At 42.3% G+C, this 14,508-nt stretch overlaps 1 protein-coding gene across 1 annotated transcript in view; it reads left to right on the forward strand.

The window, feature by feature from the left end:
- The window catches only part of RGS5 (regulator of G protein signaling 5), a 46,613-nt gene extending 36,671 nt beyond the window's left edge, over positions 1-9,942 (forward strand). Inside the window, exons 4-5 of the mRNA XM_026517252.4 lie at positions 2,515-2,681; positions 5,270-9,942. Of these exons, the coding sequence (XP_026373037.1) occupies positions 2,515-2,681; positions 5,270-5,431 (329 nt within the window). The 3' untranslated portion in view covers positions 5,432-9,942. The remainder of the gene's footprint in view (positions 1-2,514; positions 2,682-5,269) is intronic.
- Positions 9,943-14,508: the final 4,566 nt, after the last annotated feature.

The raw sequence follows: 14,508 nt of genomic DNA on the forward strand, positions 1-14,508 counted from the left end.
AAAGCCTTGAAATAATATTGTACAATTCAAGGAGAGTGATAAAGCCAGTACCCAGGAAATGGACTTACTTCACTGGAAAGTTATTTTCCAAGCACCCCCCACCCCCAGAGGCCTGGTAAACGTTAACATAGTTCTGGAGTCCTGGCATGTGTCCTCAGATCATAAATAACAATACTTGGGAGGACTGGGATTTTATCTGTACCTTTAGATGTGGAATGGGTGATTCAGAGTGCCTGATCGGTTGTGGGGACATGGGCCGGATGAGAGTAAATTAGCCACAGACTTACTCTGCGAAGTTAAAGTTTCATCCACAGTCTTGCGTGGGCGCTCCTAAGACTTCATTCCTGCTGTCATTTCCAGGCAGCAAAAAGTGCCTGGGAATCTTTCCATTTCAACAAAGACTATCTGACACCTTTTGTTTTAGAAACCATGAAAACTTTAACCATGACAGAGAGATTTTGACCTTCTTTTAGCATATATGTTGACTCCGGTGTCACTAAATTAGAACAAATGATGCCAAAAATATAGTAAAATCCTTAGTAAAAAAAATATGGGCAGGGAGAGAGGGAAAAGACACCTGATTTTATCCAGACGCATGTTACCAAACGGTTTTATAGTAAGCGAGGTTTCTAGAGCAAATTGTTTATCATGCCCACCATTCATCGCCCCCAGATGTATTTTTAGATGCTGAACAATTAAAAAAAAATTTTTTTAGGTGAACTACCAAAAGTGGGGATTAAAATGCAAAGTGTTTTGTGTAGAGCCAGAAATGCTGGTGACGCTAATCTAAGTTAATTATCACTTACCCACTCTGTTTCTTTGGAATGGAATGTGGTTGCGGGGGACTGTGAGGGGCATGGAGACAATAAAAATGTATTGAAGGTAAATTGAAAAAAAAAAAAAAGACAACCACAGATGCTGTTTTAATCATCACACACGCTATGTACACGCTGTACGAAATCTGTGTGTCCGGCGAGGATGAATGAGTGGAAGCTGAGAGTCTATAAGAAGCAGGACAGAGAAATAGTCGAGGGAAAGGCCAGTAGACGGAAATGAGGTCAAAGGAAATGAGTTCAGTTCGTGCATGTGTTCCCCAAGGAGAATGAATGGCGAACGAGTGTCTCCTGATGGGAGCCAGTTACAATGACACTGGACCCTGATGTATTTACTGGTGACAGTCGTCCTGCTTCTGCCCTGGGAGCCAAAGTGGCACGGAGAGCTGGCCAGTGGTTGTGACAGTCTGTGCAAAACTGGAATTCTTCTCCCCTCCCTTTGGAAATCTACTTTCCTTAGATAATACGTGAACATGGGTTCTCTCTATAGATATGCATTTGTTGGACTTTGGGTTTAAAAAATATATATACCTAGTTTTAAAAACGAGGAAAATATTGAACATACAGAGTGATTTTTCCTTTATTCCTCTCTAGTGCCTTCCTGAATCTTTAGCTTGCCTTCTACTCACCTCTCACTGCGCAAGTTAAGAAAGAAAAAGAAACGCAGGGATCAGGCCCAAGAGCCCCTAGTAGACGTATTTCTATACGGGCTTATGTATGTATATATATATTACATGTATGTAAACATATTTTAAAGTAAGATGAAGTCTACAGCACACTGAAAACACAATCACAATAGTTGTAATTATATGAAATTCAGTATGTTTTAAAAGCTGACCTATGATTGATGGGCAGAGTAAACTACTCAGGGCTTGGTAACTTCATTGGGTCCCTTCCCACCCATCCTCGCATCTCAAACTGAATGTCCCTTTCTCATGGGGCCCTCCCTAAACTTAAAATGAGCTTAAGACCCTTCTGTTACTCTGTGACTATCTTTCATATGGTTTTTCCTTTGTTGTGTCAATGTTGTTTGTGTTTCTTCATTTTCTTTCTACTTTTCCCAGAATCTATAAGCTCCATTAGGACAGGAACTATGATGACTTTACTTACCACAGTGACTTATCAGAGTACCTGGAGCATAATATCTACTCAAAACTCATCGTAGGGAAAAAAAAAAAAAGGACTGTAAGTCGTTTGCACGTGATAATCAACATCAGTATTACACTGCCAAACCAAGTTTCAAATGTATTTTTTTCTTTTTGGTAATTGGTAAGTGTCTGAATGGCATTCGCACTCGTAGGATTCCTTGATGCTGTGTACGGGTAACCCTTCATCACCACATCCAGACCGCCTGGATTTGAACCCCGGCGCTGCCCCTTACCCGCTGGTTAACTAAGAGCAAGTGACTTGACTTCTCTTCTTTCATTTGTAGAACAGGACATTAATAGCACCTGTCTCATGGGTCTGTAATGAGAGTAAATGAGCTAACACTTGTAAGGTTTTTACGTAAGCGACAGAAATACGTAATAAATGACCCGAGGCTATACAGGACATAGTGTTCGTTAACAAGCAAGCAAATGTATAATAAATGTGTAATACGTGTTAGATAAATTTATAATACGTGTATGTATAAATGTAGTACGTATGTATTTATCCATCCAACCAATCTTTCCCTCGCTAGATGGACTTACCAGCTTCAAAAGTTTCCTGAAGTCTGAATTCAGTGAGGAAAACCTTGAGTTCTGGCTTGCCTGTGAGGACTACAAGAAGATCAAGTCCCCTGCCAAGATGGCCGAGAAGGCAAAGAAAATGTATGAAGAATTCATCCAAACAGAGGCTCCTAGAGAGGTAGGTCTTGTGGGTAGGTGGGTGAGTGTGGCCGTCGTTCTCTGAGCTGCGCAGCAGAGAGGATGGGAACCGTGCTCCTGGAGCACCGTAAGCAGTCAGGTGAACGGACACAGACATCCCGATCCCAGGCCTTCCTCCACGTGTGACTTCGGACGGGTCCCTGATTAAAGTTCTCCCATCCTCGGCCCCCTTCGCTGGAAACATCTCACATACATGTATGCAGATGTGCCGAGAACACGTTTAAAACTGCAGCTGTTGTGACTTTAAAAATTCTCCAAGTCTTGTATTTTGAAGGAAAATTTACCAGTTCCTGTTGACGCGTAGCCGATTGGCCCACATGACACACTTGCGCAGCAAGTAACAATCTCAATTTTGTCTCTCTGAATATTCACCTCAGACTTTTCCCAGGAGCAACTGGTGGGGAAACACGGTGGTAAGAATTGGAACTAAGATTTTGAAAAGAGAAATGGCCACGCATAGTTCAATATGCAGATAATTCATACACTGCAAATTGTCGTTTGACCATATCTGAAAGTAATGCAGTAATATTTTCCTGGCTCAGCAAACAGATGAATATTTACCAGAGTGATTCATTAGAGGAGGCCAATGCACGTCAAAGTAATAGATAAATAGCAGTTATTCGTTGCTGGATACAACATGTTAGCGTTTTAATTAATTAATTAATTAAGTTTTAATTTAATTAATTTTAATTTAATCTCTTCTTTTTAATTTTTTTAAGACATTTATTTATTTGAGGAGGGGGAGAGGCAGAGGGAGATGGAGAGTGGACCTCAAGCAGACTCCCCGCCGAGCGGGGAGCCTGACATGGGGCTCGATTGCACGACCCTGAGATCATGACCGGAGCCAAAACCAAGAGTCAGTTGCCCAACCAACCAAGCCATCGAGGTGCCCAAGACATCCCTTCTTTCAAACATTAAGATCAGGAAAGAGCCTTATACTTCTTTGGTGTTCAACCATCCTGAGTAGAAGTGCCTCCCTAGCTCAGTATATACTCAGCGTAAGAGAAGGAAGAAGCATGGCTTCAGCGTGGCCGAAAGAATAACAGACGGGGAACAGAGAGGTGTACACCACGGCCTGTCCCTCCTGAGCGTTAGTGGGCATGTGACTTGACCTCATTGGGCTCGGAGTCTTCACATGAGAGGCAGGCCCTGGACGTCAGCTCTGAGGCTGCCCTGTATCATCTTCCCCGCCCCTGCAGAAAGCACTTCAGCCCCTCTCACCGCGGAAATCTCACCAGTCTCAACTCCTCCATCCTGGACCTTGGAGCACAGTTCGTGCCCCTGCCAGCTTATTCTGGCCTGGCCCTCCCCCATCAGGCTTTTGTCCCTGCTCCCTGCAGCCACACCAACATCCTCTAAGCCCAGCTAGTTTTTCTCAGCCCCGAGGACCTCTAGCAGCCCAAGAGAGATCTGAAACGTTCTCCAGTGTTCCAATGCAGAACCACAGGCCGATTTGGATGGTTTCTTTCTGTTTTACAGCCAGATAGCTTAAGGGTCCTTAAAGCACACAAGATGATAAACAGTGATTTCCCTCAAATCACACTCAGGCACGTCCATGCAGGCTGTACACTGCACAACTCTAGGGGACCATTCACATGGACCCTAAAATGAATGGTGTCCCCAGAAATTGTGCAATGTGTCAACACAGCACTCAGGACCTACAAGCCACGATGCCCTCCAACACTGCAGTCTACTGGTTAAAAGCTACATTGCTAAGCTTTTGAATCCTCTCTACCACTTTGGACCTTGAGCAAATCACATAACATTCTGCTCCTCAGTTGTAAGCCGTAGATGTCAGTTTCTGCCTCAGAGGTGTGAGGTTAAGTGGGTTCATCAGCATGGAGCCTGTTAAAGTAACGTTCCCAGCAAGGAGCCTGCACAGAAGAAGCACTCAATAAACAGTAGCTGCTATTCTTATTGCTATTCTGTCAAAAGCACCATTTCCTGGTTTGTTTCAGGAAAGACCAAGTTTCCTTGCTCCTCCAGAGGCATGCATGAGGTCCTGGGTTCTGGGCAGGTTTCCTCTCTCCTCTTCACTGTCTCCATCAGGTGTGAAATCAAACGCTGTGGAAGAAAAGTTGAGGGATTGGGCATCAGGACACCTGGATTCAAATTCTGAGTCTTGGATGCAATTTATACATCTTAGCTCTGTGACCTTGAGAAAGCCACTGGAGATAGATATATAGATAGATAGATAGATAGATAGATAGATAGATAGATAGATGTAGATCTATATATATATATAGATAGATGTAGATCTATCTATCTATCTATCTATCTATATATATATCTCGTGATGGTTCAATGCGGTATGCGCGTACTAGCTGTCGGTGGAGGGTCTGACACCTGGCAGGTGTCTAACGCAGCTTGGATCTTAATCTGACTCGTGCGTGTCTTGGAGCGTCCCTTGCCTAACCCCATTACCTATAAAACAGAAATGATGTGTCTCACTTTTTATGACCCTCTGCCCCTCATGTGTTTTATGGGCGACAAATTCCACTTCCCTCCCCACCCGTCATCAAATCCCGCAACCCGTGCTGACTCCTGACCCTGCTTCCTGGCCCACAGGTGAATATCGATCACTTCACAAAAGACATCACCATGAAGAACCTGGTGGAACCTTCCCTGAGCAGCTTTGATGTGGCCCAGAAGAGAATCTATGCCCTGATGGAAAAGGATTCACTGCCTCGCTTTGTGCGCTCTGAGTTTTACCAGGAATTAGTCAAGTAGTAATTCAGCTGGGCTATGGCAATCACCCTGTGAGCTCTTTCCTCCTTAATAACCGTAGCATTTTCCAGCAACCTGCGTATCTTCCCGTAGCAGCTTCGTTCAAAGACACCCAAACAGGGAAAATCCCAGGGGGGGTTGCTTACTCTTTTTGTGCACTTTGGTTTGGTGGTTTATCTGTTGTCTGAATGCCTTCCTTTCCCGGGGTTCTTCTTCCTGTCCCGACCTTAATTAAGTTCTACTCCGTGTGTTCTTGTCACAGCTAAACAGAATCAGAGAAAAATTCTGCTGAAGGCAAGCAAATATAAGACAAGAATATGATATCATTGAATGTAGATCTATTTGGTTTGGGTAATGAATCTGTGCCTAAACTGGCCTGAAAAGAATGTGGAGGTAGAAAGACCAATTTCAAGTGAGATTAATTGATCTCATTTGTTGTTTTCATTCTGACCCAGGGGCAATCACCCCTGTATTTCTGACTTTGGTTAGTAAAAGGCGAAACGGATTTTATGAGGCAGCCGTTATTTGATTTTTTAAGCAAATACATTATTTAAAATACCAATTTTCTCTTTAGAGCGTCTTTGTGTTGGCCGGAGATCACTAACAAGAGATACAAACATGAATGTGTTGTGTTTATACAAAATGGATATGAACACAATCCATATTGAGTCTTTCTTTATACCTCTCTCATAATTCCCCCCACCCAGTTACCATATTCTGTATTAAATCAATGACCTGGCAACAGAGTATTTAATAAATGTATATATGCCTCTTGTATTTAGGCCCAATGTTTCAATTTTCAAATTATTTTAAATCCATGTGAGTAGAAAATTCCAAAATTTTCAACTTCAATCATGTCAAGTAAAACAGATGCTGTCCAGCACGATGTCCCTTACCTCAGTATCAGGAGATCTATACGCTAAAATGGAAACATTCTGTCAAGCCTAAAATGGTTAATCACCCTATGATGCCATCTGTTTGTTTAGGAAATGACGATTATCTTCAAAATACCAAATTATCTTTAGAAAAATTAATTTGACTATATGTAGAGGCTTTCTAAGTAAGACAGAGTTGCAAAGGACCCTGAATTTTGCAAAATAGTGTGACTTCTTTTTTTTTTTTTTTTTTAGCAACCCCATCTTGCCTCCCTATTTTGCTCCCTGTGTTAGTGGATCGTACTTACCCTCAAAGTGCACATTTATGCCCCAACGTGCCTTGCACGCAGCTGACTGCCAAGTCATGATTTTTTAAGTAGGTTTAACCTTTTAATTCTGTCTTTCATTATTAAAGTCTTGCTAGATTTCTTTTTTTTTCTTTAGTAGATTTGATTAAGTAGTGATTTACATAATTTAGTAATAAGGAGAAGCAAGCTAACCACGTACGAGGCTAGCCAAGATGAGGACGTTGAGTTCATTTTGAAAGAAAGTGTCTGTGAAGGGATGAATAAAATTCTGAAATGTTGAAGGAGAAGATCATATTGTTTAGTCTTGCATTTCCTCCTTTCACATTCCTTTCTCCTCCACATACTCCTAATTTTTCATGTTTATGGCTCATGTATTCTGTTGTTTCCTGAGAATTCTGAAAGCGAAGCAGCCGTGTCACTGCAGTCTGCAGGTGAACGCTGGCGGTGTTGGTTGTCTCTTCTCTGTGTTTGCTCTTTTGAAGGACAGCATGTCCTCCTGAATACTTGCCATTTCACATTCTGAGAGCGGGTCGGAGTGAGTGGGTCCACCGCCAACAGTTGTCAGTGTGGTAGGAGTCCATTCATCGTTGGAAATATTACTCACTTCATAGTCGACAGCTAGTCCAGTGAGCATCGAGAAGCCCTCCCCACATACGTTTGTGGAGAAGTGATACAACTCAGAGCAGAGCCTCCTGGTACCACCTTGCTCAGCATCCGTCTACACTGCCCAAATCAGTATCAAATCTCCAGCCCTTGACTTTCTCACGCAGCTAGAAATGTTAAGAACCCAAGGATCTAGGTGAGTTATTGGTCTTGGATGCCAAAGCATTTTTAAGCAAAATGTTAATTGAATTGAAAATTCAAAACTTTTTTTTTTTCACTTGGTTTCAAAGAGCCAAATGTTTGAAAATGCCCAAGAATGTACTAGATATTACGGAGCTCACCCAGATGGTTGACGTTACACAGACCCAGATTAATGGTATTCTCGAATGGACTACACACCCTATGTCAGTGGGTAGGACTTGTGAGTGGGGGGTAAGGAGGGTCTTCCCCTTCTCATAGGCTGAACTCAGGAAGCGAAGGGCAGGAAAAGCATCACCCTGAGGGCAGTCGGCGAAGGAAAAAAAAGATTGAATCCTTTCCAGTCAAACGATGGCATGTAATATATATATATCTGTATATATGATTTTAAATTTATAGTTTACACACACATTAGAAACTCTTCTAACACATGAAGTGATACAACTAAAAGGAATACAAGTATCACAACCCAAAACGAGAAAACACACATATCACAATTGCCTGAGAAAGGTTCTTTCAAATCTTTCTAAAGTGTTTTTAAACTTGGGAAAAAGAAAAAAAAAAAAAAAAACAGTGTTACTGGAAGTTTCCACAGTAACACAAAGAAAATAACATTCTTTTAGTTCTGGGAAATTAGAAAAACTGGGATGGTCTTTCCAGGAAAAAAGAAATGTGTAACCTCTCTTTATCACTCCCTCTCCCTCCCCACCTCCCTCCCCACTTTCTCTTGAGTAAATTGCTGGGAAAGCAAGAAACTTAATGCAAGAGTCCTGAGGTGCTTGGTGCTTTCCTTTTCCTCCTGTGTGGAAATGGAACTACAGGTGTAAGTGACCTGGGAAGTAGAGAGGTAGCGGAGCCAAACTGTGGCCAATGGGAAGAGGAGTATACACTTCTCACTCTTGAAAGAAACCCAAGATGAGGCCAGGGAATGGCCCACAACCTAAGATTTTCTGTCTGGGTTTGATACAGTTTGGGGTGGGCGCCCGTTTAGGGTCCAAATTGGACCAGAGTAAAGAGTTAGACTGTTGGTTCTAGAGGAAATTAAGAGGCTGTGTTTATCTACTAAAGCAGTGCTTGTTCACGTGAACGACACACAAACGAACATGCTCTTCTCCCAGACAGACCTTCTGAGATGGAGAACTGAGGCCTTTCAGTCCCTTTGCTTTCACATCAATAACATCAAGCGTGTGGAAAGGGGTGAAAGGAGGGAAGGGTAGTGGTGAAGAAGGGAGTGCCCAAACCTATGAAGTCAATCCATTTACTAGGAAACATTTAAGAACAGCTCCCCTTGACTGAAAATCAAACCACTTCTGGCTGTCATCACTGCAATTTGCAAACAAGGCATTTCCTTGGCTCACAAGGCAGCTGGACGAGGAACTCCATTTTCAAATCCTACAGAGTCCTGATTAGAAGGAAGCACGGACACAGAGGATCTGCTTTCCCCACTTGGCCTGCCTGTGCAGGGGAGCAGGGAGTGGAGAACTGCGTTTCCAACATCCAAACGTCTAAACCCAAGAGCCAGGGAACTCTATGCAGGTTCTGGACCTGAGGTCTTCATGCATCTCAGTGTATCCTGACTGGCTTGTCACTAGACCTCTCTGGTTTTCTGGTCTCCATTCTATTAGACAAGTATGTATGTAACACTTGCTTGGTAAGGGGCTCTTCAGGTAATAATTTAGCAACCACTGCTTGGGTTCAACATACTTTCGCCCAAATAGGGCATGTGGCAGACTGGAGCAACTGATACCCAAGGAAAAGCTTTCCCCAGGATCAGTGAACCATCGTGGAACTGAAAAGATCAACTCTTCTGGCTGAGGACATTTGCAGCTTTGAATGGAAACTCAGAGCAGAGAGTGAAGGGAAAAAAAATCTTGGGAATATTATCCTCACCTCACAGTTTAATAATAATCTTCTTATCTTATTTTTCCAGTAGAGAAACTACACATCAAGTTTATTCAAATCCAGTTTAAGAAGCCTCTTGCAAGTTACTTGTTTTCTCACCTGAGGTATTTTCCCTCCCCAACCACCCCCTTACCTCCCTTCCTCTCTTCCCCCTGCAAGAGGAAACATTTAAAATAGCAGAATCTAATCACAATTATGTAATACGATACATTAAACGCAGTTAACTTCCTGTCTAAGAAAATGCATAAGCCGAGGCATAGGCAAAGCAGTGGGAAATGCTGAGAAATTTTCCAATGGAGGGAAGTAATCCGGATCATTGTTTGCTAAAAGTTCTTTGTATGTCATATAGTATCAGGACTTGGGAAAACTAAATTTTTTTTTGAAATTCTGGAACCCACATCCTCAGGAGACACGTCCCAGGGACAGTGGTAGAAATGAAAGGATGAAAATCCATCTGTCAGCATTTATCCCGTAAGCTTTTCATTTAGAAACGATTGTGTTGGTCTTCTGATGTTGTAGTCAATATGTTGTGTACTATGTGACTCAAGCTTCGTGATAAATAAAGCACTAAACATGTATCTGTAACCATGATCACATATATTTTATTAAATATATAGCTGTATAACAACCTCTGTGAGTCATTCTTGACTTCCCAACGTGCTTGATATGAAACTATGCCTTAAGATACGCTTTTTTGCTCACTATGCTCTTTACACCGGGTGAGCCCTCGATCCATTGGGATAATCCTTATCCTAATAAGCATCAATTGTAATATAGCCTGACAGCAAAACTCAGAAAGGGAGATACAAAGTACCCCAGACTCATACACTCTGTTGACTACTTTTTGTTGGCAACTTATTGACCTCGCTGTTCACTGTTTAAACTAAACACATTATATCATTTGGATCCTCCAATAATCAGTGAGTATAGACACTCCTTTCTCTCCTTGCAGCGGTGAAAGAGCTGAAATCCTGGTGCCCTTGCAAGCAGCTCAATTCTATGACCTTAGATTTGGTGCTCAGATAGTTTAGGTAATGGGCTGAAATTATCCAACTAGTGGGGTTGGGACTGGGGGATAGGGAAAATTTGTGCACAGAAAGAAGCATAAATGGGAGCAGATTTGCAGGGAGAGACAATAATGAGAAATGTGGGGGGGGGGGAGAAAAGGATTGGGAGAGAAATTGAAGAGAATGTCTATCCTGGTCTCTGACAGTTTCTTAGATCTCATTCCAAGTCCCTATGAAGCCTAACTGTGTTTAATGTAGATGCAATGGACCCAAATCATTTCAATGCCACCTCTTCTCCTCTTTAATTGTCTTGGATGAGGGGTGCCTGGGAGGCTCAGTCAGTTGAGCCTCCGATTCTTGACCTCAGCTCAGGTCTTGATCTCAGGGTTGAGTGGTCGAGCTCCACATTGGGCTCCATGCTGGGTGTGGAGCTTACTAAAACAAAAACAAAAACAAAAAACCCCCTGTATATCTATCTATATCTATATCTACATCTATCTTGGACTATCTTGGATGAGTTTCTGAGAGTTTCCATTCAAGAAGTATTACTAGAGCAAAGATCATTGGTACTTTTGTCTTCCTCATGGAGAAGCGATGTTATAAAGATCACTATGAATTAGTGGCAGACTTAGAGGTTAGAGTGACTGCCTCTCAGATTCCCGTTTGTTCCACTAGACCAAAGGAACCACAGGTGATCCCTCAAAGCGTTGTGATTACTCCTTCTAACTTGAGTAAAACAAGCTACACCAACACTACCCAAGTGGGAGTCCACACTATCATCCGTCAGTGATGTAAGCCAAGTTCTCCAAGCTATGTGATCTCCAAAGCACCTGTTGCTAATTTCGCATTTTCTAAATCAGCAGTATCTTGAAAAGTCATTTTGCTCATAGAACACTTTCCACATACCTTAACTCTTCAGATGGCTTCCCTATGCCTCAGTGTGTTTTTCATTTGAATTAGTCTCATCTGGAAAATTCCTGGTCCAGTTTCCATGCTTTTCTACATTTTGGTCAAACCCTACCCTCTCGATGTTTTCACTTGTTAAAGTGGATGAAAATTTTATTAGAAAGCAACACCTATGAGGAGGCAATCATTGCTCAATCTTGGGCAGCCAAGGGCTCATGGCCAGACTGCCAGGTCTCTTTGTTCTGTTTCCAAGGGACTTTCACCATGGGACAAGGCTGAACTTGAGGCAGGCAGACCAGGGTAGGCATGCCTTTCTACAGGTGAATTTGGAAGGCTTAGTTATGTCTTGAAGAGTGGTGCCTTGTGACTGCCACTGGAAGGAGCTGCCCGGGATATGGGACACGGGACACAGGGGCAGCTGCCTCAGACTGTCCTGCCAAATGCCCAAGGCCTCTGTGCTTCTAAACAGAGTTCTTGGGAAGCAGAAGACCTAAGGAGGAATTGGAGCCCAGAGGCTTTAGTGAGTAAGGGTAAATGGACATTGATGTTCCTTTATTTCTTTTAACTGAATATTTATTTTGACTGCTTTATATTTTTATTTTTTAAACATTTTGACTGCTTTTTCATTTAGCAACTAAAGCCATAACTTTCATATCTCCTTGAGTTTCTCCAACAATTGTACTGACAATGAGCAGAGAAGTGATAAAGGAAGAATCCAGATTCAGACAATGTCAGCCCTGGAACAGACACAACAAATGCTGTCTTACATGCAGGATGAGAATGTAGTCTTGCTCTCTCTGAGAAGATTTTCTTCAGCTGAGATGCCAGCAGCTGGGGGACAATCCTTGAGACCAGAGAGAGTACCCTCTTGTCCAGCCGGGGAGATGAGCCAGGTTGCCCTGGGTGATCAGTCCAGCTGTCACACACAAAATATCCCCCTGCCATCCTAAGAAATTATTCTCCCCAATCTTCATTTTAAAGATGAGGAAACTGAGACCCATTGAGATGAAACAATTTGTCCAAAGTCACAGATGTGGATAAATGGCATCCTTCTCACAGATGAGCTGATTCCCAACCTGGGGAATTTTTCCTATGGAACAAAATTCATGGTATGCCTCACTCACAGATCTATAATCACGAGTGTTCTCAAAGTTGGTATCAAAGAAACTTAAGATACCAGAGAAATGGTACGGTAGGGCTGGCCCAGAAAAGCTGTGCTTCTCAAAAATGTATGCCTCTCCTCTAGCTCTATAAGAATTTTCTCAATCGAATGTCCTTTTGGGTTAACAAAATGCTCTTTTAAAAGTAAAATATTCTGGGGCGCCTGGGTGGCATAGCGGTTGGGAGTCTGCCTTCGGCTCAGGGCGTGATCCCGGCGTTATGGGATCGAGCCCCACATCAGGCTCCTCCGCTATGAGCCTGCTTCTTCCTCTCCCACTCCCCCTGCTTGTGTTCCCTCTCTCACTGGCTGTCTCTATCTCTGTCAAATAAATAAATAAAAATCTTTTTTTTTAAAAAAAGTAAAATATCCTGTTAGAAAGTTATCAGTTACTTGATGGTAATGTGAATAAATCCAATACGATGATACACATCCCTTATTTCTCAAAATCTTCCCGAAGTCAGCCGGAGGGAAAGGGTGTTTTGGTTGAGGGGAAGACAGTTTTGGTTGAGGAAGAGAGGTCTGTCTTTGATAATCTTATTTTCTGAAATCTGGTCATCCCTCTATCGTCTAAATGGCCCCATTCCCTGATGTACCAGGTAATAAGCAAAGATCTATGGACCAGAACAGTCTTCTATCCTATATAGTATTCTAGCAACTAATGTGCATGCTTTCATTCTTCACTGGGATTGGAAGAACCGGCAAAGCTGTCACGCTAAATTTCTCTACTACCATTTGCAATTTATCCCATTTTGTTAAGCGTTGTCCCTCATTGAAGTGTCCTCCCTAAATGCAAATTCTCTTAGGCGGACTAACACAGAAAATCTCTAACAGCTTTAATGACAAGGGAGAACGTGGCTTATCTGATCAGGTCACTCCTCTTCTGATTTATCTGATCATGTTAATTCCTCTGTTCAAAACCTTTCAATGGCTTTTCATGCTCTTCAGCCTCCCCGAGGCTCCAGACCCAGGAGTAGAGTTTGTCAAGACTATGTGCTCCCGTCACTATCCATTGATTAACACCTTGCGTTTCCATGTATTAATTCAAATGCTCAAGTTTTAAAAGCAGAACACAGATTTGACTTAAAAAGATTCCTGACTTTCTATTAGCTTGTCATTTCAAGTATTTTAAATTAACTGATAATAATATTACCACTACTCTTATATAAGTGGCCTCAAAAATTGCTCTTAATCTCAGAAGTTTGTTTTCACTCTAAGATTCTGATTGCTGTTATCCTAGAGAACAGCATCCTAGATCCTTGGCCTGACACGGGAAAGTCTTTAAACCAGCCAGCCTTCCATGATGTCTCGCAGAACTCCGAACACACCGTGCTGTCTCATGTGCTAAGGCCTCAGTGAGGCAGTTCCTTTTACTCTCTTCCCTCTATCTTCCCAAGCTAACACGAATGTATTTTTAAAGAATTAGAGCATAGATACCATTCTCCCCGGGGAGACTTTCTTCATACCCATCAGATCCCACCTAACAAAAGTGGGGGACATTCCTCTAGTCTGGCATGCTTCCACTAAAGACGTGTCCTTACCAGTTGGCTAGGGTAATTGTGTGGAATCGTTAGGGAATGCTCTTCTTTGAAGAGTGTTGGAAAAGCAAAAAGGTCTGGTATTTTAACTTCTGGAAAAGTCTGGACATGAGAACTTCCAGATACCTCTTTCCTCCCAAGTTCCTAGGATAGGCCCAGGTTTAAGGAGGTTTAAATTCTTTGTGGCTTGTAACTATGTACTCAGGAGACAATATCCATGGAATTTCTTGGTTCTGCGATTTTGCTCCTTTTCTGTGCAGGTAAGTCAGAAACCTCTCATATGAGTTCTTTATCCCGGCACATGCCCAGCTTGCTAACTATTTAAAAATAGTGAAAAGAAATGAATTCTTTTTGGTTATTTTATGGCAGATAGCTCTTGTGACTTTTCATCCTAATACCATTTAATGTTAATATCATTTCTGCTTCACTTTAGGAGCTGGGCAGCTATTGGGGTCTAATCTTATCCCTTTGAAGCTGCACTTTATTCCTGTAAAAAGGTTTAATGGCATTTGGGAATTGTATGTCTCTCATCTTGACAAATTCTTCCCAGCCAAGTCCTTCCAGAATTACTAAGAATAGATAAA

This window comes from Ursus arctos, unplaced genomic scaffold (assembly GCF_023065955.2).
Source record: "Ursus arctos isolate Adak ecotype North America unplaced genomic scaffold, UrsArc2.0 scaffold_2, whole genome shotgun sequence".
Taxonomy (NCBI): Eukaryota; Metazoa; Chordata; class Mammalia; order Carnivora; family Ursidae; genus Ursus; species Ursus arctos.